The sequence below is a fragment of the Rhinopithecus roxellana genome, chromosome 14 (genome assembly GCF_007565055.1).
Source record: "Rhinopithecus roxellana isolate Shanxi Qingling chromosome 14, ASM756505v1, whole genome shotgun sequence".
Classification (NCBI taxonomy): Eukaryota; Metazoa; Chordata; class Mammalia; order Primates; family Cercopithecidae; genus Rhinopithecus; species Rhinopithecus roxellana.
In genome coordinates this window covers 133,196,232-133,219,956 of record NC_044562.1, presented here as the reverse complement: position 1 = coordinate 133,219,956, position 23,725 = coordinate 133,196,232, and the positions used below count along the sequence as shown (strand labels likewise).

The following is a 23,725-nucleotide window of genomic DNA, read 5'->3' as shown; positions in this document are numbered from 1 at the left end:
TACTGTCACATACTGATGACTCCACATTTACATCCAACAGCCCAGACTCAAATATCCGAGTGCTTATGGCACCTTTATCAGATGTGCCCTACATAACTCAACCTTAACATATCAAACTAAACTTGTTAACTGTACCCATTCGCCTGCTTCTCTACATTCTCTTTTAGTTTATGGAAACATCATCCACCTAGTTTCTCAAGATAAAAAAATGAACTTACCATTGACTCTTCCTTATCCTTAACCTTCACACCCAAGTCACCAAGTTCAGGTGATTTTATTCCAAAATGTGCCCCTCATTCTTCATTTCCAATGTCACTACCCATCTCATCTCTCTCACCTGGACTCTCCCCCTTGTTTTATGCATAACTACACCAGTGAGTGGCAACCTGGGTGGCACATCAGAATCACCTGGGGAACTTTTAAAAATCCTAATGCTCAGGGAATACCCCAGACTAATTATATCAGAGTCTCTGGGGGTGGAACCCAGACACCAGCATTTTCTATAGGTCCCCATGTGATTCCAATATGCAGGCACATTTAAGAATTTTCCAGAATTGAAAACATGAGCTCACAGATTGAAAGTACATACCAAATACCAAGCCAAAAAAAATAAATAAATAACAAATCTACAACTAGCCAAATCATAATGAAGCTGAAAAATGTTAGAGGATAGAGAGAAAGTCATGCAAATATCCTAGAGTGAAAAGACAGATTATCTACAAAGGAAAGAAAATTACAGTAATGGCAGACTTATCTGTAACATTAGGTGACAGAAGACACAGAAGACAATGAGTTAAAAATCTTCAAAGTGCTGAGGGAGGGAAAGAACTATGAACCTATAATTCTACAGCCTGCCAAATTATTCTTCAAGACCTTTTCAGACACATAAAGCTAAGACTCTACTATTCAGACCATCACTGGAAGAATTACAGAACATACCTCATTACAAAGGTAAGTGAGCCAACAGGAATACAGAAGTATTTATTGATATTAACCAAGTCTGGCTTCTGCCTGGACAATACAAGATGTATGAAACATATGCATCATTGAGAGGTCCAAATGTTCTTAAAGAAGGTAAAACAGCTCAGTGCAAATAAATAAATTTTACATTAAAAGTTTTAGCAGGGCTCTGGCTAATTTGAATTGTTTTCTTGCACTTTTGTAGAATTTATCCCCAGTTTTCAACTGTGCAAATTTCTATAACTTGAAAAATCAAAGAAAGCACTACCAATCTAGCAATGTTTAAAAAATGTTTCCCATTTTCTTTCAATGAAAAAAATAGGTTTTATACATTTATATATTTATCAAAATATCAAAACAATTTTATTATTTTGCTATAATTATCTTATTTTCTAGATGACCTGAAAATAATTTAAGAACACCAATGATAATCATTCAATCTCACCAATACTATATAGAGTTGACCCTTGAAAAACGTGGTTTTCAACTATGTGGGTCCACTAATAATGCAAATTTTCTTCCACTCCTGCAACAGCAAGACCAACCCCTCTTCCTCCTCCTCCTCCTCCTCCTCCTCAGCCTACTACTCAAAGTGAAGACAGCATGAGTGAAGACCTTTATGATGGTTCACTTCCACTTAACAAAGAGCAAATACATTTTCTTTTCCTTAGCTTACATTATTGTAAGAATACAGTATATAATACATATACCATACACAATATGTTGTTAATCAACTGTTTCTTATTGGTAAGGCTTCCGATCAAGAGTAGGCTATCAGTAGTTAAGTTTCAGAGGAGTCAAGAGTTATACATGGATTTTCAACTATGTTGGGGAATGGTGCCCCTAACTCCTGTTGTTCCAGGGTCAATTGTATTTAGTTTCCTTTCATTATTTCTTGGTAACTTCAACCACACATGTTAATTTCATTAGATTAATCCACAGTACCATATTCTAAGACTTACCACAAAGAAAAACAGACTCTTAACCCAGATGATAATTATGTATTTAATACATGTTGCTTTCAACAGCAATTTTTAAAGTAAACACATCATAGACCTTATAACTTATTAAAGATTTTACAGTGCTTACAAAGTTGATTCTAAAAAATATACCTTATTTGTTCTAAATGAATAACATTATCTGGAAGATATAATAATAAATTATAGTAGTATGTTTTCCACCACAATAGTTAAGATTGTGTACACATATTCAATATGAAATCCTCTTAGGATTTTCACACCCTCAGCCTGAAAACATAAAAGCAGATTAAAGTTTGGCATACAAGATCTCAGTCTGATAGCAATTGTTTTAAAACTCAAAATGTAAAAATATCTACTTGACATTCTAGGAAAGCATGGGCACATGCACAGACACATTCTCTCACTCACTCACTCCAACGCACACATGCATGCACACATACACACACCCTAGAGTACTCAGCAGATCTTGCCCTTGTGGATCAGACAACTGCCATCAATTTCAAAAACTAATGGAAAAAAATTAGCTAAGAATATGTTTAAACCATACTTAAGAGGTGCTGGTTGCCATTAAGATCTTTAACATGCAGAGAATGCCATCTCAAAACATTCTTAAACAGACTTGAACTATTCACTAATGGACACATGAATACATAAGAAATTATGTACCCATCCACTCCCCAGATTGCATATAAGATGAAAAACTAGGCATTCCACTAAAAATGAGTCATATGACCGAACCCAGCTAAAGCTACAGTGGTTTGCTTCATAGAACCCAATAGATGACAGAACCCAACAGAATTAGAAACCTCATTTTGATCTGTTTGGAGTTTCCTATATGCTCCATGTGCAAAAGCAATGAGATTCTATATTGCAGATGACAGCTAATACCACTTTGCACTTTTGTGGCACTGCAAGAAGTCACTGTAGTTCCAAAACATGTATTTATTCTAATTAAATCCTCTAGTGGTCCTTACTTTTAATTATATATACTGTTCCAAATTTAGAACCAAAACAATTTAATGCTGATAACCTCTTTTGCTTAGCATATACTTCCAGTAAAATCTGTCAAAACAGAAAATTACTCTTTGGGCTGTCTCCAGTAATGCAGGTTTGAAACCAGAAGTCCATTCTCACCCTGTATCAAAACATTCCAAACTCTATGAAACAACATTAAATTAGAAACCAACCACAAATTAGGGCACTCATAACTCATACTGCTGTGATTAGAAAAATAAAAAGGCACAACAGTAAAGCTAAAGAGAAAATACCAGCTCCCCATATGCTTTTTGTTTGTTTGTTTTTGGCTTTCTCCTTATTTTATTTCACTAGGTTTACAAATTGTTCAAAGCATTCTTACACTCTGCATGACAGGAACAATATTTTGGCACATTAACATTGTGAAACAATGTGTGGCATGTTTAAAAAATTAATTTAAAAATTTCATCTATTAATCAACACTTTTTAATGTAGTACATATATATCTTACAGTTATTTAAGTCAAATACGTAAAGGTTTGCAACTGATTTACAGATGAAGCAATCACAGATTGCAGTAATATGTGTGTGTACGTGTGTATATTTATCCATATATACACACACGCCAATCAAGGGAAAAACTGCATCCTGGCAATTTTACAGTCTGAAGTTTTGTTGGTATATCTACCACTTCACATCCTTTTCATCTTGCTTTTTTGTAGAAAAGATATTTTTTGCCTTCTTCATTCCTGATGAGATTTTTCTGCGGTAACTTTACATTCATACTGCAAAAATTAAAAGGTTAAAAGGTTAACAGATGAAGATTTCTTTTGAATAACAACTTCCAAATAAACTGAAAAGCTCTAAAAATGAACACTTTATTACTATGTGCCCATTTATTCCTCAAATAATCTGAGAGTTACATAATTACTATGATTAAATGACAAATGGGACAGGGAAAAAAATAATTCACCTTCTGGAAGTGAAAAAGCCACAGCCAAAAGCAGAAGAAAGATGAGATTTTTGCATTACAAGCAAATAGTGGCAGTATATTATTTAGAATTTAGATCAATCTTTTAATATGAAAGGAAGCAAAGTAGGTTTCTTTGAGTACTCAATAAGGCAAGTTAGCAAAGAACAGTTCACGAACTTAAGGACAGGGCTGTTGTGGTGAACTCAGATCACTGTATTTTCAAATCATTATATGATATAAAAGAAAAAATCTATTACATTAACAAAAGTTTCCAGTCAAAACAATATTTTTAAAGTACAGCTATAAAAATGTACACCCACAATTCAAAATAAAGGAAACCAATAGGGTAAGATAATTGGTTGGCTATTTTACCAAAAATACAGCAAAGTAAATCACTCAATTCTCCTAACCTGGCTAAAAAGGTAAAAGTGACAGCATTTATTCATAAAACTGCTGTGGCCTCTGAATGTCACTCTCTAACCCTTGCCATCTATGACTGGAATCATCAACAATGTCCTTTTCCTTCATAACTAAAATGATCAATTGATTTGTTAGAGATGGTCCTAATTTATATATTGTAGCAACATACTTATTAATAGTGACCTTTTTAACTTTCAAAACTGTCCCTTTTTGATATAGTGGAAACCTGTATATTAGTTTTTTAAAAACCACTAATATCCCCCATATGGTCAATAAATCGTATTGCCCTATCCATAACACATTTTGAGCTTTTCTCTCCAGTGGCTTCTCAACTTTTAAAACACCTGTGATTAAATTCTTCCAAATGATTTATTTCAATGGAAGCGCAAAAAAGCAATCAAAGAATGTTGTCTTCACAAATTGCTTTCCCTTAAAGGACTACCTTTTAGATAAAACTTGTCATACATCTCATTCAGAAAAGTGATTAATAAGCATCAGCTTACCATTGCCAGTTGTCGACCAATGTTTCCCATTGTTATGCCTCCAGCAAAAAATATACATGGTAACCAAGAACGAACATAGAGGAAATCTGGAGATGTATATCTAGAATAACAGACATGTCTTTAATACCCACAGAGGAACTGCAATGACACTTAAGATAATTACAATGAAAATAAACTACTCTGTAGATTAAACTGGCTAACCTCATTTCATAATCTAAATTCTGAAAGCAGTTAACATTTATTTATCTAGCAAACAAGCACCAAAATTTTAAGGATTAATACTTACTGATAAACACCATTATATACTAGCAATTGAGTGACCAGGGTTGCCAAGAAGGCGATTCCTACTCCAAGGCCAAAACCACTTCTAGATCTATCAAAAGTCCACCACAGTCCAATGGATAGTGCAGCCAGTGTGAGAGACAACTGTATGTTGTTAGTCAAAATCGACTTTCTGAGATCAGTGTTAAGAAGTCATCTTAAAACTTGTAACCAAATAATATCACCTGTTCATTTTTCTAAATAAGACATGCATCTGTTGAGAAGGGAATTAATTGCTTCTACTCAAGTACCTCAGTCTCTTAGTACAATGTATGAAGCTAGGTGAGATTAAAACTGTCTCCAGTATTTACCCAATACCAGATACATAAAAGACATTAATCAATAGATCCTACCAACCTGTAACCCCTCCAAAAAATAAAAAATAAAAAATAAAAAAACAGTCTACATACATTCCCAATTATAAGGCTTTACCCATTATTTAAGAAATGCTTTCTTTGCTAAAAATAACTAGAAGCCTCAGAACACAAGTATCACTAAAAGAACACACTTTTGCAAAAAAGGAAACCAATATTACTTCTCCAGCAGGTTTAGAATTACTTGAGAATCATACAGGAACTCGAAAATAGAAGAGTTGACAGCTATTTAACAGGGTACCACATTCTCTCTATGATTTACTGACAGACACATTTTATAATAATGCAGTTCAGAAACAAGAGTACCAAGGACACAGTATCCCTTTCTATTATGTCAACTGTTCTAGTTTTAATTTGTTGAGGATAAAGCCTTGAAGTGAACATTATCTTACAACCTGCCAAGCTATTTTGGTGCCTGAGACTTTCTGGTATAGGACAGTTTACTCAAATGATATTTTATTTTCATCACCTACTTAAGCATCTATTCACAAAAGTATGACCCTTTTCTACATCAAAATCTCTGGGTAAAATGAAGCTTTACAGATTCAGTTTTCTCATCTCTTTGCTAGAGGATTACACTAAAGGAATTAATTTCAAGTGTCATTAAAAGGGCATTATCTATGTCCCAAAGGCCACCTCTTGGCTCTATAACCAGCTACTGGGGAAGGCGGGGGAGGTTTTGGAGGAACACATGTCACCAAACTGACCACGCTACATATACAGAGAAGTCCAAAAAAAAAAAAAAAAAAAAAAGCATACGAAGCCATTTCCCGCTACCTTTAACACTCTGTTTTTCACCATTTCCCCACCCCTACCAAGCAACTATCCTAAACACCCAGCTTACTTATTTCTCAGCATCTCAGGACTATTGTGGGCAACCCCCTCAAGGTCATTCCTTGTTAAGGCTTGATTTAAAAAGAAACCTACAGTTCATATGGATATGCTTTCTGGAAAAGCTTTTCTTATTCTTTCGCTATCATTATACTTAAAGTTCAAATAAAAGGTTTAGAGCTCTGATTTCCCTATGAAATAAACACTCATGTAAAGAGTGGAATTTGGTATTAAATGAGTTTCATGTTTGCTAACTAAACTCAATTAAAAGTCACAGCGAAGTAAGGAGGCTTCCAGAGTAAACAGATATATCAGTCTTAAAATAGTGCCATATGGGCCAGGCGCAGTGGCTCACGCCTGTAATCCCAGCACTTTGGGAGGCTGAGGCAGGCGGATCACGAGGTCAGGAGATCAAGACCATCCTGCTAACACGGTGAAACCCCGACTCTACTAAAAATACAAAAAAATTTGCCGGGTGTGGTGGCGGGCGCCTGTAGTCCCAGCTACTCGGGAGGCTGCCAGCTACTCAGGAGGATGAGGCAGGAGAATGGCGTGAACCCGGGAGGCAGAGCTTGCAGTGAGCCAAGATTGTGCCACTGCATTCCAGCCTGGGCGACAGAGCGAGACTCCATCTCAAAAAATAAAAAAATAGTGCCATATGAGTTTGTAAAGTCTAAGTAACCTAATATTAGAAGTGTATGCTATAAATTTGGTAAACATTTTGGACTTTACTTAAAGGACAACAGGATATCTAAGATTGCTATATTTAAGTATTTCATTGAGAAAGAAAGAGTGAACAAAGTAAAGATTTTAAACTTAGTAAGTTTTTAAAATTTCATAAAGGCTATTTAAATTTCTCTACATAAAAACAAAAATCAAAGTGGAAATGTCTGAGATAGAAACATCTAATCCACCAGACAGAGAGGAAGTGACACAGTCTTGAGGCTTCTGCGTAGGCAAATGAGATGTTCCTAGACTTGAGTCAGGCTCTCTCGGGTCTGTTCTCAGCTCTGCTGCAATGTCGCAGAATAAATGACTTAGTAAATTACCTAACCTCTCTAGCTTCCATGTGTCTTATTATCTTTACAAAAAAAAAAAAAAATGTGGAACTAGGTGATTTCTAAGTTCTCTTCTAGATATAATGGTATATGATCTTATCTTTTTAAGCCCTCCTGACCACTAGATTTTTTATAAAATCTTAAATCTCAAAAAGGTCACCAAAATAAACACGTGGAAATGTCCTCAATACAAAAGGAAATTAAAAGTAGTAACAGCCACTGAGGGACTTCCAAATTCACAGAACTGCAACAGCCAGCACAACTGTGTAGAGGAAGGCAGATACGTTTTCAGAATCTACGATGCTTCACTTTTCCATGTTTTCTGCCCCCAAGCTTATCCAAAACACCTCAATACTTTCTGTGAAAGACATAGGGATCTACTTGACACATGGCCCACGCTCTCTCTCCAGCTAGCTAACTCTGCCAGCCCTGAGTCCAGTGCAGAGTTGTAAGAGCAAACTTCTGGCAGCCTGGGTCACACTTAACTGCTTTTCCAAGTACCCAAGGTTCCTGCCACCTTCACTGTCTAAACCACATCTCCTAGAAAAAGACAGGAATAGCATTTCCTAGTTCCTCTTCTACCAAGGAAAGTCTGAGTGAATGAGGAGAGAGTAGAAGAGAGGAAATAAGGAGGATGACAGGAGAAAAACCTTATGAGGGCAAACATTTTTTTCTGGGTACAGAAGGTAGAAAGGGCAAGAGAAATAGGGGCTACCTGGGACACTGTAAAAACACTCATTAACCACTAATGTGGTTAATGTCCGAATCTTCAAACAATAAAACTTTAAAAATATGTACTGGGAAAGAAATTTATTTTTGACCAAGGTCTAAGTTGGTATTTCTACTTATGCCATTTATATGGTTTGTCAGTATTGATTAAAACCAATATGTCTACCTTAAAAAAAAAAAAAAAAAATCTTCTTGGCCGGGCGCAGTGGCTCAAGCCTGTAATCCCAGCACTTTGGGAGGCCGAGGCGGGCGGATCATGAGGTCAGAAGATCAAGACCATCCTGCCTAACATGGTGAAACCCCGTCTCTACTAAAAATACAAAAAATTAGCCGGGCGAGGTGGCGGGCGCCTGTAGTCCCAGCTACTCGGGAGGCTGAGGCAGGAGAATGGCGTGAACCCGGGAGGCGGAGCTTGCAGTGAGCCGAGATGGCGCCACCGCACTCCAGCCTGGGCGACAGAGGGAGGCTGTCTCAAAAAAAAAAAAAAAAAAAAAAAAAAGAAAAAGAAAAACAAAAGACAAACAAAATAGCACCTGAAGCTACCACATGTCCTTCTTAACAATCATTAAAGAAAGAAAGAGAGGAAAAAACTCTTCTGAAAATGTACCTGTTCCATTTTTGGATTAACTACACAGAAGTAATTAAGTAACCAAATTTAAGAAAACAGGTAAATGTTTTAAATTTGCAAAGTTTCTAAGTGATATTGAAAAATACGAATTGAAATGAAAGGCTATACCCCACTTTATAATTGCACAGTTGCTACACTGATGTTTCAACAACATGGTTCATATTCTTTTTCTGACTAAGTGGGCATATCACAATTTGACAACAGTGAAGTTGTAAGGAGCTGTTTAACCTTTGGTTTGTTGGAAGCTTTGTTATCATGCATTTCATTACAGAGTAAAGGATACAGCACTGGCATGATTTATACCAACAAAGACTGCTACACACCGCATTACACTGGACCACTCTCTTTTAAATTTATGTGGTTCTCCTAGATGTCTGTCAATGCAGGGGTATAATAACCCAATCACAGCTGTGGGGAAAAAAGAAAAAAATTAAGTTATCTCCAATGTTGTACTGGCAACACTTAAGCTAAAAGAATCACTACAACCAACACAAGCATTTTAAAGATTCTTAAAAAAAAAAAAAAAAAAAAAAAAAAGTTATTTCCCATCAATCACTGATAATTTTTAACTTACCTTCCAAAAGAAATGAAATGAGGATAACACCAATGAAGAAAGTATTGCAAATGATTTCAACAACACTCTAAATTATAATAAACAAAACACTCTTCAAATATATGATTCATAATTTAGCAGACTGGACTAGATGATTCATGCTACTTTTCTGCTACTGATACCTACGAGACCTGAAAAGTATCAAACCAGTTAGCAGTTAAGAAATGTTCTCTCTAAACTCCAAACCATAAAATAGGTATCACATGCCACAAATCTAAAGAGAATCTAGAAGCATAAAAGTATACAACAAGCTCATCATACACACAATGTTCTGATGGTTCTGGCTGGCCTCTTACGTAGATCAGTCTCACCCCTACCAGCTTCCCGTCTTAGTCTTCCCATCTAGCGCCTTTTACTGACACTCCTTTCCACTCTAGCCCTTTAATGAGGCTGTAGGTCATATTGTCAAAGCAGGAAAACTCACAACAGAGATCTACAGGTAAGACTCATTCTGCACATAGTAACAATGGAGGAAACAAGGTGTACAGGTATTTAAAATTTTCAGTTAAATTTTAAATGCACTGTTAGAAGAAGAAATCATCTTAGTACTTCCCTTAGTTCTGGAAAGAACACCTTGAATGCTGTGTCACTGCATATAAAACGTCAATGATTGGGTCCCAAAATATTCTCATCCCTTTCTTAAATATTTCTCAAACCTCAACATTTTATTCATTTAGTGGGAAAGAATTTTAAATGCTAAATTAGTTATTAAAAAGAATATTCAATGAAAACATTCTAATATTCCTAAAAACAGGATGATTATGTTGTGCCATTCTGGCAATAAAGACACTACTGTCACATCAGTTGAAAAGCATGTTTAAAATATCCAGTACCACTTAAGAGGAATCATGAAATTACAATGCCAAAATCTAAGTGCCTGAGGGACAAGAGGCCCTCCCCTTACCCAATATTAGCCAGCTATATCTCACAGGCAATGCATTCACTCTTCGAAGAAAAACAGAAACCAATTAGTATCAAAAATCACAGACTAGCAGATCAATGGTGCAGCATTTGAAAAAGGCTGTGTGACCAGCCTTCTATCTCAAGATGAGATGCTGCAATACTGTATGCATTTTCTAGTCCACAACTCTTTTAAGTTAGGCATTTGCTGAGTATAGATGGCTCACAGAACATCAAGAGATTAAGAACTATCTCGGCAATGCAGAGCTCCAATAACTATTTGTAAGTCTAGAAGTTTCACACTATATTCCTATTTAAAAGACTGCTCCAAAATCCCGAGAAGATTTAACTGACAGGATTTTTAAATTTCTATACAAATAAAACGGCAACAAGCATCCCTAACAGTTCAAATGTAATTAAACGAATATCACCTCTTTTTTTCTCAAGGGTTCAAAAAACTAACAGCTCATTTGTCACCCCGGTCCCCCCACGATATATATCCTCCCTTTGCCTGTTGCTGAGTAAAGTCAACTAAGAGCAGACATTCCAAGTCAATTTTCCTGAGCAACTGATGCCATAGGTAAAGAATTATTACATAGAGAATACTGACATGTGTGTGCCAAGATATAAATAAGTAAAATTGACTATATTTTTATGCATGTGATGTCAGACTTGCAAGTGAGAGACAATTGAGGAGAGAAAGCAAAAACACAAAAAGAAATTTAAACTGCCACACTGCCAACCCTGGGATTTGCCAATAAAAATCAAATCCATTGAGTATGCATGGTTCTCAGCTGCTCACTGAGAGGGAGAATTCAAAGAAGCTTGTCACTTCCCATTAAATGTCTTCTTTCTTTCCCTTAAATAAAGGCATGGCAGAGTCTGATAGCAATACATGCAACACTGTGAGGTTCCACTGTTTTGAGAGCTCGACAGAATATGTCTGGGCCTCTTTTCCTCTTCCTGTACTTTTTAAAAAAAAAAAAAAAAAAAAAAAAAACAAGAAAGACTGTTAAAATCATGGCTGTGTAAAATCATATGCAAACACAGTCCTGCTTATAAATCAAACGGTTCTCTGATGCAAAAATCACATTAGTTGTGATATCTTTAAGTTATTTCCCAGTAACTAGTTACAGTCTACCAAAGCCAAACACTAAAGAAGTTTATTAAACCTCAGTAGTAAGTCATCACTTTTTTATGGGAGCGTGCTTAATGCAGGGAGGCACTAAAAGGAACACAGTCAAAGCCAGACATTTTGTAAGAAAACAGGAACTGAATAAACGAAAACACTCCATGAGGTCTACTTCGATGGAAAACTACAAGATAATATTTTCTTTCAACAAATACTTAAGCCCTGACAACATGTCTGGTTCTTGGTATTTGCTGGAGATTTAAAAAGGCAAGGCCAGGTGTGGTGGCTCACACCTGTAATCCCAGCACTTTGGGAGGCCGAGGCAGGCGAATCACAAGGTCAGGAGTTTGAGACCAGCCTGGCCAACATGGTGAAACCCTGTCTCCACTAAAAATACAAAAAAAAAAAAAAAATAGCTGGGCATAGTGGCGGGCGCCTGTAATTCCAGCTACTTGGAAGGCTGAGGCAGGAGAATCGCTTGAAGCCGGGAGGTGGAGGTTGCAGTGAGCCAAGATGGTGCCACTGCACTCCAGTCCAGGTGACAGAGTGAGACTCCGTCTCAAAAAAAAAAAAAAAAAAAAAAAAAAGGCAAAAGAGTAAGATATGATTCCAGTTGCAAAGTGACCATAGAAACAAAACAATTAAATACAATCCTGCATTAAGTACAGCTGACAGGACAGAGGGGTCCCAGGCTTCTCTTTGCCTGTGCTGCGGGAAGGCAAGGTGCCGGGCTGTCAGAAAAGCTTCACAGAAAGAGGTGACACTTTAGGCAGGAGCATTCAGCAGTAAATGGCACAGAAACAGTGCTCTCATTAAAGAGAGGTGACTGAGGACAATCATGGACAACTGGAAACTGCTGGTGTTACGAGGAAGCTGTAAGCTTCAGACACAAAGGGAGCTGCAGGGTCCAGAAGGACTCTGAAGAAGATAAAAGCAGGCAAGGGCCATATTATAAAGCCTTTACCCTGCAGACAATGGGCAATCAGGAAAACAATGTCATCACTGTTGTACCAGACAGAGGCCATCTTCTTAGTAGTGAAGGTAACACACAAGGGGGCTGAGAAAGGGGTGGGTGCAAAACTAGAGGCAGGAAGAGAAAAGACTAAAGACTCCAAGCACAGCTATTGAGGGATGGAGGGACCAAGGAAGAGACAGAGGAAAGATATAAAACTTGGAAACTGGATGTAGAAAAGGAGACAAAGCAAGAAATCTTACAAGGCTCTACAGGAATAGGGCAATGCACTGTACAACAGGAAAGATTTCTCTTTTCTTTTTACATATTATTTTCATACTTTTGGACACAACCAGGCTACTTGTGATTTTTGAGGCAACGTCTCTACTTATTTTATCCACGTGAGTTGTCTTTTTCTATTTATTCTTTAGAAAAATTTCTTTGTGGCCCTCAATAACGCTGAAAAGATTTCTAACTCCAATTCTGGTGCATGGCATACATAAGGAAGTTAACTTGTAACATCACCATTATCAAACTAAAAATATGGAATTAAGAAAAAAAGTCATCAAAATTAGTTTACCAAAGTTCTCTATTAGTTGTCCCTCCAGAGGCACCACTAGCAAATTTTCCAGGATTGTGCCATAGAGAAAGGTGGCAAATAACCAGGAGTACTTTCTACACTCAGAAGATGGTGATTCTGGAGCCCCTCCAAAAGGTAGCTGCTCGATCTATGAATGTTAGTTGAACAGGAAAATCAAAGCATTATCAGTTTTTCTGACTTAAGATGGTAAGACCCTAGAGAGGTCTTGAAAATCCATGCCAACACATATACACAAAAACATATGCATATTACATATACACACAAACTCACACTATGTTTCTTAAATCATTTACTTCTTTTCCCATGATACTTTCCCTAAAATAATGACGCAGGGGATAGCAGAGCAGAGGTTTTGCAAGAATCCATTTTCCATCTCTGGTAACTTGCACAAATCTGTTATCTTTCACTCTCATCTACTAAACACCATGACTTAACTAACAAAATTGGTAGCAGAATTCGCTGGAATCTAGATTTCCTAATGCCTCTCTTTCTTTTGCCCAAGTACCTCATGGTACAAACTGCTTTCAGAAGAGATACTTAAGCAAGAAATGTAAACGCAAATTCCCCAAATGAAAAGGTATGAGGTTAAGTTTGTAAGTGTGACAAATCTAGTGGCTGGAAATAGGAAGGAAAGTAGCGGCTGAACTGTGGTATTAGCATTTGAAATTTTCCTTCCTAAAATGTAAGTTTATGGCAAGAGTGCTGACATTACAGGGCAGAAGGACTAGAAGGACACTATGCAGCCCTGTTACTCGTCATAGTGGAGGTACAATGAAACCTAAGTTCTCCTGCCCCAGCCCAAATGCACAACACATGCCAGGGAATTCCATCTAGGTCTGGCATCCAGTCTGGAGGCTTGAAAAGAGGCATCCTGAGTAGGGGAAAGTTTGAGTAGCTTCCTTTTCCCTTTCCTAACATGTGACATGTGGGCCCAGTCACACCACTCACTGGCTCTGGGACCCTGGGCTCACTGGTTTTCTTTCTTCATCTCAGTGACTGTCCTCATCCCCCCAAAACAGGCACAAAACCAAACATCTCTCTCCCAAAGTTGCTCTACAGAACCCTGGGATTACAGGATGTACCTAGCACATTAGCAGACATTCACTAAGCAACAGTTTCCCTTCTCTGACCTTCCTTTTGTTCTATCCTGAAAATACATGTATGTTCTTCCATGTCCCAAAAAGCTTCTACTGGCAGCCAGACTACACCATAGAAGAAAAGAAACAAAGAACTATAAAAGTTGTTGAGAAAACGTTTTCTCTTCTGAATTTAAATGAAAGCAAAATGCATGAGGACCAGTACATACAGCAGAGAGTGATACAATGTAATTTGTTTTTTATTTGGACTATTTTGCCTTTTTACTTGGAGAATGACAACCCTGGGGAAATTAAGAATCACTGCCTTCATGACTTCACTTTTAATGTGAACCCCGTAATAGTAAGACATCAGTATATAAACACGAAAGCCTCACCACAACGGTGCCCCTCTAACCGTGCAACCGGATTCTATAATTGTCCAGTAAGTTTCACAAGGCCATTCTAACACTTCTCTAAAGTGCAACCTCACCCTTCAAACTCACCCTTCAACCTCCAGCTTTTGGATGGAAGCCAAGAAGGATATATATTATGTTGCAAGATATTCATTCATATATGTTAAGTATGGGACACCACATGGGTATTTAAAAAAGCAATTTTCTCCTTCAATCAGAATCATCTTCTACCACATGATTATGGTTTCCTTCTATTACTTTATTATTAAAAACAGTATTAATCTATTGGTCTTGGTCATTAGAAAACACCAAAGAGCTATCCACTGTGGATGTATGGCATCAATAAAGCATTGTGAAATGCTCTACTCTATGCATTACACATTGCCCACCACCAAAAAAAAATCTACAGTAACTAATAGGATAATAATTTTATGCAAAGAGAGTCTACCTTATAGATCTCTTTAAATACTTCTTAAGGTACTTACAAAAATAAGATACCAAAGAAAAAGGCATTTACAAAAATCTAAAAAAATACAACATGAAGCTTTAAACTTGAATTATTCAAGTTTTCAAGTTTTTATTACTTCAAAAACAAGACCACAACACACGCATCAAACCCTTAAAACCAGATGGTGGTGCTCGTCCTCAAAATAACTTAAAATAACACTTAGATGAAATGGGTTGAAGAAAGAACAAAATTAAAGGGTTAAATGCTTCATCCCTAAGGGAAACAGGATTGTTTTTTAGAAGTAAATGTTAAAAGTTTACAGGACAGATAGAAATGAGACAGAAAGGAGTACATACTTTATGAGTTCATTTATAGTGCATTCTAGAACAGAGAGAAATAATTTATGGCAACAGAAAGCAGATCAGTAGTAGCCTGAGGCTGGGTTGGGGAATGGACTGCAAGAGAACACGAGAGACTCTGGAAGGTGATGGAAATGTTCCACAGCTGGATTGGCAGTGGCCACGTGACTGTACGCATTTACCTAAACACATCAAGTTGTTCAATTCAAACAGGTCCAGTGTATTATATCTAAATTATATCTCAATAAATATATTTTCTTTTTAAAAAAGGTTTATTGCTCAGACAACATCCATACTCATTTACCCTATTTCCTTTCTAAGCATTACAGAAACATCCTACACATACCTGAAGCCGTGCCACAGCATGGGGGTACCCACCATGCAGAAGAAAAGATGCTTGCAATCACATCAGGTGGAAAGAGCGTCACATTTCTCTGAATCTGAAGTAAGTTTAACACTAATGCAAGAAATACTCCAATAAAAAACAGCACTACTCCTCGAATCATCAAGTTCACACTCTGGCTAGTGACAGATGAGATATATGGGCCACATTTTTTGGGCCCAGGTGACTCTGTCTCTCCTTCCGCCATGGTTTCATAAGTTCAGTAAGCCGTTTAAAAAAAAAAAAAATGGAAAGGCTTCCCAGCTGAAAAGCTCAACTGTCTGTGAATCAAAGACTGACGCTTCAACAGTACCACCACATCTTGTCCTAAAGTAGGACCTACCAGAAATCCTGAAAGAGATAAGAAAAAAGAAATTAATGTGCATCTAATACACGATTATTGTAATTTTACTGATTTCAATACTAGTTCATTTAAATGGACAAATGAGAAAATGACAAACTTGTATACTAATTTATTCAAATTATTAATAGTTATTTATTGAATAAGAAAAAGTTTTAAAAGTATTTTTATATGCAAGATGTAATAAAAAATAAAGTACTACCCTTACATTTACTAGGACAGAAAAAGTGACCTAAGAGACCTAAAGGTTAGAATCATAGTAGAAACAGCTTGCTCTATCTCTGAGAAAAGCAGAGCAGGTAATCTGACACTTCCACTAGAAACTGGAGGGTAAAACCCTGCTTTCTGTTTTCTTCTCCCTAAATCTCTAAGCCTATCAGTACAATAGTGTATTTTATATTTTACAGGTAAGCATATTCTGACTGAAGACGCTGTATTTTTTGCAATAAAATGTGACTTGCTTACGAGGACAGCCTCCACAGAAGAACAAAATAACCTGTTTTAATGTTTATTGCTTATATATTTGGTTATCTGCACAAAAACATTCTACAAAACCAGACCACCATGCACACACCTACGTATACACCAACCACAGAAACCAGAGCTGATTCTCTCTCCCCAGGGGCACAACTGTATCCCACCCCTGCCTCAACAGTCTGCCCTTGTTGCAATCACAGAAGGGACTGTAAGAAAGCTGGAGGACAAACAAAAGAAAGGAAGTGAAGAAAATGAAGAACAATCTAATGGCTAGATTCTAATGAGTTTTATCCACTTGGTTCCTGACTTCTAAAACCTAAAAACTTTGCTACTACAATCAGTCTAGGTCTTTGTTCATTCCTCTGACCAAAGTGATCTTTCCTTTTGGGGCATTCTATGTGCTGTTTTAAGCACCTGACATGTGGTAATTCATTTAATCCTCACAATAACCTTCAGAGGTTAAGTGCAATTATTATGTACATTTTATAGGTGACGCAAAAAAGCAAAGAAAGGTTAAGTCACTTGACCTAGTGCACACCTCCAGGAAGAGACCAAGCTGGGCTTCAAAAGTATGCAGTCTGACTCGAAAGCCTTCATTCTTACCATAATGTTCAATCTCCCAAACTGTCACATATTCGATGTGTTTTCTATGAACACTAACAGTTTTTAAATGGGAAAAAATACTACACAGGTAATTTACTTTTATTCCATCCAACAATATATCTTCGGCACTTTCATAAGTCGGTACAGAAACAATATTTCCTTCAATCCAAAAGCAGTTTATTTTAAAAAGTGTAGCACTTATAATGACTACTTTGTAATTATAGGTATAGTTGCTTTATGGATTGTAAACGTTTTATGAAGGTCTTATTTATGATTATATTAATATCACTGTGCCTATGCACCCAGAAAAGTTCCTGCTTAGCCCACAGTGGGAGCTCCACATAATCATATTTGCTTAAACTGGGTTAACTCTTTCTGAATCAAACCATATAGGGTAAAGTAGGCCTTTATGAGAGCAAACCTAGCTCCTAATCATCACTTAAAATATATACATTTCCTCTGAGTTTTCCAGTCTCAAACAACCTTTGAAAGAATTTTGGAACAAAGCCCTCATGTAAACTGCATAGAATGGGGCTGAACTACAAAAAAAACTAGTATGAAAATGAGAATATTTTTAAGTATTAGTAACCTCCACAGCCTATCAGTTTCATGTGATAAACACTTAGACAACAGGCCTGGGGCTGTGCCACATCAAAGCTGTGTGTTCAACATTCAAGAGGAAATTCTGTTCCCAGGCTAGTCCTCACTGACCTACTTAGTCTATAAAGTAATTGAACTCTATGGCTTAAGGGACTGAAAAAACTAACCCACAGTATAGCTAATTCATGGGAAAACATACTTTAAATACCAACTGAAAATGCCCAGAAACATCTCTTCCTGACCTGGTCCTGCAGACCATTCCTTGCTGTGGAATCCAGGCATATGAGCATTCCATGCATGCTGGTTGCTTTTAGCAAGGTTCAGTAGCTGCAGAACTGTCCTTTATTATCATCATCATCATCATCATCTGGTTGCTTTTGGCAAGGTTCAGTAGCTACAGAACTCTCCATCATCATCATCACCTGGTTGCTTTTGGCAAGGTTCAGTAGCTACAGAACTCTCCATCATCATCATCATCATCACCTGGTTGCTTCTGGCAAGGTTCAGTAGCTACAGAACTCCTTCATCATCATCATCATCATCATCATCACCTGGTTGCTTTTGGCAAGGTTCAGTAGCTACAGAACTCTCCTTCATCATCATCATCATCATCACCTGGTTGCTTTTGGCAAGGTTCAGTAGCTACAGAACTTTCCTTCATCATCATCATCATCACCTGGTTGCTTTTGGCAAGGTTCGGTAGCTACAGAACTCTCCATCATCATCATCATCATCATCATCATCACCTGGTTGCTTCTGGCAAGGCTCGGTAGCTACAGAACTCCTTCATCATCATCATCATCACCTGGTTGCTTTTGGCAAGGTTCAGTAGCTACAGAACTCTCCTTCATCATCATCATCATCATCACCTGGTTGCTTTTGGCAAGGTTCAGGAGCTACAGAACTCTCCTTTATCATCATCATCATCATCATCACCTGGTTGCTTTTGGCAAGGTTCAGTAGCTACAGAACTCTCCTTCATCATCGTCATCATCACCTGGTTGCTTTTGGCAAGGTTCAGTAGCTACAGAACTCTCCATCATCATCATCATCATCATGATCATCATCTGGTTGCTTCTGGCAAGGTTCAGTAGCTACAGAACTCTCCTTCATTTTCATCATCATCATCATCATCATCATCATCATCATCATTCTTTATAGGGCACCCATTTATGGAGGGCCTACTCCATGCCAGACATATAGTAACTCTACTCTTCAAAACAATCACAAAGGTAGGAATTATCATCCTCATTTTACAGTCAAAGAGATTCAGCAATTTGCTTATGGTCATGTGACATGCAGTACCAAAACTGAAATTTCACTTCAGGTCTAACTAACTCTGAAACTCATCCTCTTGCCTCTATACCTTGAATTCCATTCCATCTCAACTGCTCAGACTTCTTTTTCGGCACATGATTCTATATAAAGGTGTTTGGTTACTGAAAAGATAGTTAGATGTTGAAATATCATCTCAACTATAATATATTTTAAGGTAGTAAGCCAAAATAAGTAAGTGACTATACAATTGCACCAAGACGATGAGAATAAATGCACAATCACCTTGAAATTTTCTTTAAAAGTACCAGATCAAGGTGTAAAAATATGTTTTAAAGTAAAAAGAAAAAATAGCAAACTAACACTCTGTATGAGAACAAGTTGACTCTTGACTCCCCCAAATTCTAGTAGACACAGCACACTGCCCTCATGTGCTGCTAACAGTGGCTAGAAGATGGGCATACTTTGAGTAACCCACATTGAGACAGTATATCATTTGTTTCTGTTTGTGATTTTTCCAAAAGGGAATTAATGGAAAAGAGTATTTTATGTGTAACAGTATTTTTAAAAAGGAAAATAACTTCAGTTTAAAAAAGCTATTTCAGTCATGCTAGCCCCCATCTCACACTCACCAGCATTTGTCAAAGGGCACTGGCATTTTAGGCAGGACAATTCTTTGCTGTGTGAGACTGTTCTAAGCATTGTAAAACATTTAGCATCCCTGGCTCCCACCCACTAAATGCCCCCTCCCCTATTTGTGATAACCAAAATTGTCACCACAATGACAGCCACTGATTGCTAGATACTTCATTCTATTTCAAGACAGCTGGAGACTTTATTTACATTTTCTACCACAGCTGTTTATTTAACCTTTCCTGGCAGTGCTTGTTCAGTTTCCTACTTTACCCCAAAAGTTCTCGTTAAAAATAACACATTTGTTTGATGTTTATTTGAATGAGATTCAAAAAGCTAATTTCGTAGCTACATCATAATACAATAGTATATAATTACTGGTGACAAAAAGTAAAAGCTTTAAGAAATAGCAGGGAACTGGGAGATCATCTATTCCAATGGGTATGAGACCCCCATGCAAAACAAAGCAAAATAGTTGTGTACATATGCATTTTTTTCTGGGACGAAAGTTCCATAATTTATATCAAGTACTCAAAAAAGTCCATGATCCAAACAAAGTAAAGACTCAGTAATCTAACAGTTCTCTCACTCTACTAGCAAGGCCAATGACATGCAAAGTGGTCAACTGGAGTAACAAGATGAAGACAGTACCATCAGTTCTTATTACCACAAACATGCATAGTGAATGCCCGAAAATGACCAGACTCATCAAAGGGATAGAGGCTTCCATAAAACCATTTCACCCCCTACCATGCAACAATGAAATTCCTTTAAAAGGATTTTTTTTTTTTTTTTTTTTTTTTTTTTTGAGACGGAGTCTGACTCTGTCACCCAGGCTGGAGTGCAGTGGCCCTATCTCAGCTCACCGCAAGCTCCGCCTCCTGGGTTCACGCCATTCTCCTGCCTCAGCCTCCCGAGTAGCTGGGACTACAGGCGCCCGCCACCTCGCCCGGCTAGTTTTTTTTTTTTTTTTTTTTTTTGTATTTTTTTAGTAGAGAAGGGGTTTCACCGGGTTAGCCAGGATGGTCTCGATCTCCTGACCTCGTGATCCGCCCGTCTCGGCCTCCCAAAGTGCTGGGATTACAGGCTTGAGCCACCGCGCCCGGTCAAAAGGATGTTTATGATATCAGTTGCACACTAGAGGAGTGGGTTATTTTCAAGGGAAAGTAAGCTCCCTTCGTTTATTCTGAAGGTTGTTTTTCTGATTATGTACTGATACCATTTTCTTAAAGTGGTTCTATATCTTTAAATATTAGTCTTACATTAATGATAAACTTGAGGCTCCAAAATTTTTTTAAAAATCTATATTTGAAAAATTTAGATTACTTGACAAATAATTTGCTGACCAGGAAGAAGTCTCTGGTATAAAGACACTATTTAAAGGACAATATCTCCATAGATTCTCGAACACAATCCTGGTAAATAGGCAGGTGCTGTTAATTCCCATTTTACGAAATAAAATAGGTTAAGTAACTTTCTAAGATCACAGAACTGTTACCAGGTAGCACCAGGACTAGGCCCACCCACTTTGACCCCATGTCCAGAGTTCTTCCTGCTTCACCACATTGCTTCCATTCACAAACACGGTACAAAACAATTTAAGCGCCACACAAGAAACCGTTCTTAAAATCATGTTGGTAAACTACCAAATACCAAAATAATGTTTTCAACAATTCACAAAGAAAAACTTTCCACTAAACTTGAAAAATTCTACTTTGAGCCCTGGCCTAAAATTTCTGGAAAGTACAATACGAAACAGAAAGAAAAACAGTTCAAATAATTTGCATAGATCAATGATGAATCATCAATACTGGAAAAACATTAATCCAGGTGTATGGCTGCCTACTAATGGACTGATATTATTACTTTTAGGTTAAAAAAAGAGTTATAAATGATTATGAGCTTTGTGAATAAAAATCAAAGTCCATGTTGGCCACCGAAACAACTTAGAGGCAACAAGCATTTGAAAACAAACACACATACAAAATATTCCAGTAACCTTAACCTGTTGCATTGCAACAACTGCAACACCCCCTCAAACCAGATGACAAGACCATTCTTCTTCCAATGATTAGCAGTAAAAGAAATATTTTTACTCCCTCAGATAACCCTGTCTCTTCAGGTGCTTAGGTCACATAAGCTACTAAACAATAAAGTTGAATTACTACCTCACGTATTTTTCATCATATGCTCTTAATTAGAATAGCATTTTGAAATAGGATAAGCACTAACATTAGAAAAAAAACATACTTAAATCAATGAAACAGTTTAATTCTCCCTAAATAAAAACACATCTACATGTATCATGGGCTAGAGACCTTAAAAATTTCTAGGAAGAAAAGAAATATTTGCCTTAGAAACACTGCAACTCTTTCAACATTAAACCCCAAACACAGAAACCAGTAAGCTAGCTGCATTCACATCCCCTTATAGCTTTTAAATGTCACATCTCAGTGCCTAAAAAAGTTACTCCATCGTTTTAAGTTTCTGAACAAAGAAAACTGTCTTTAAACTACTGAACTGCATTTTATCCTTTCCTTTCCCTGTGACCATCTGCAAAAGCAACAGTTGTCAGTTAAACAGAATCAACCTCTTTCCCAAAGGTACATGATTCACAGCCTGGTCACTGGATAGCAGACATGAACCGATAACTGTGACATAACACAATGACAAAACACAGTACTGAGCAAGAGAAAACAGGAAGGGCACACGTCTAATTTCCGTTTTCTTTGGGGCCCCCATTAGTAGCATTCCCTTCATCCATCTTCATTCAGTGGTTCACTATCAGGGCCAAACCCAAAAGTTACAAAACACCATCTAGCTACTGTTTGGCTGCTTTTATTTTTTCTGCACCAGGACTGGAGCATGCATTCCCCTGCAGTCCTCAGCTTCACCGCAATACTGATACCAAACAGTTTCAGCAGCCCCGCTGCCAAGACTAACCATTCGTTTTTAAAGCAGTTCTTCATCAATCCTACAAAACAGCAAGTTCTTCATAGTATATTTTCCTAGAGTATCTAGCTAATATCATACTTTTAACAACTTTTTCCAACGTTAACTGGACACGGTGTTAGCACCATTGCCCGCGCCCACTCCCATAATCCACACTGCTTTCCTTCTCCATATTGCCAATCCCCACTAAACAACCGTAAAATCCAGTAACTATCATCAAATCCACTTCCAGGCCCTGGCAAGAATTCTTTGGCTTTACCGAAACACCTATTCCATGGGTAACCAATTCCAGTCCAAAATGCCAGAGTCCTACTCCTCAACCCAATGCCCTCTCTTTTGAGTGGATTATAAACTTACTACGATAACCTGTCTTCTTTGGATCCAACCCCGGCCCAAGCCTGAGTCTTCTCTCCCAAGTTACAAGCCCCCAAGTCCTGGCAGCCCTACGCTTGACAGCTCGCTGACCTCCACCTCATCAGACCTCTGGCTCGCCCTTCCCGCCGTCCTCCAGACTCCTTCCCGCTCAGACACTCATCCACTGTCCGAGGAGCCTGGACGCCTCCTATGACCGCTCCCCGATCCCGCAGTCCCCTTCTGGACCTTGCGGACCCCTCTCAGGTAAGCGGAGCCTCTTGCCCTGCAGGCCCATCAGTGGTCCTGGCTCCTCGCACCTGCCACCAGGGTTCCCAGGCTGCAACAACACAAGTAGTTCTTCTTCTCGAGGGCCACCCTCCTCCTCAGGCCGCTCTCCTCAGCACCACGTCACCCGCGCTTCCCCGGGAGACCCCCTACTCACCCCCGCCTCCGCCATCTTCTGGGACCAGCCCCCGTACCCCCCACCGCCTCTTCCTCCTCCACTCCCACAACTCCGCCCGAGCTCCACTGCGCCTGTGCGGCCAACGAGGCCGCGCGCAGGCGATCGGGGCAAAAGAGCTTCCGGTTCCTGCTGTCAATAAAAGGTGGACCTGCGAGCCGGGGCAAAAGGGCTTCCGGTCTGCGGGAGACTGGAGGCTAGCGGTGGGCGTGGACCGTCGAGGTGACTGGCGGCTGTCGGATCAGCTGTTGTTTGCTGACCAGGCAGCCTGGGTAATGACGGATGCCCAGACCCTGTGGGCGGAGTAATGGAATCATGCACTGATACACGCACACTCACCGAGAGGCGCGGCCGTCTGCGTGCCCCTCATCTCGTAGCCGAAA

At 38.3% G+C, this 23,725-nt stretch overlaps 1 protein-coding gene across 1 annotated transcript; it reads right to left on the bottom strand.

The window, feature by feature from the left end:
- Nucleotides 1-965: 965 nt before the first annotated feature.
- Nucleotides 966-23,443, bottom strand: INSIG2 (insulin induced gene 2). Its single transcript, XM_010362158.2, is given in 7 exon segments — nucleotides 966-3,699; nucleotides 4,811-4,910; nucleotides 5,097-5,248; nucleotides 5,250-5,264; nucleotides 9,035-9,159; nucleotides 15,592-15,978; nucleotides 23,325-23,443. Coding segments are annotated over 6 exon segments (678 nt in total). The 5' UTR covers nucleotides 15,836-15,978; nucleotides 23,325-23,443; the 3' UTR covers nucleotides 966-3,657.
- Nucleotides 23,444-23,725: the final 282 nt, after the last annotated feature.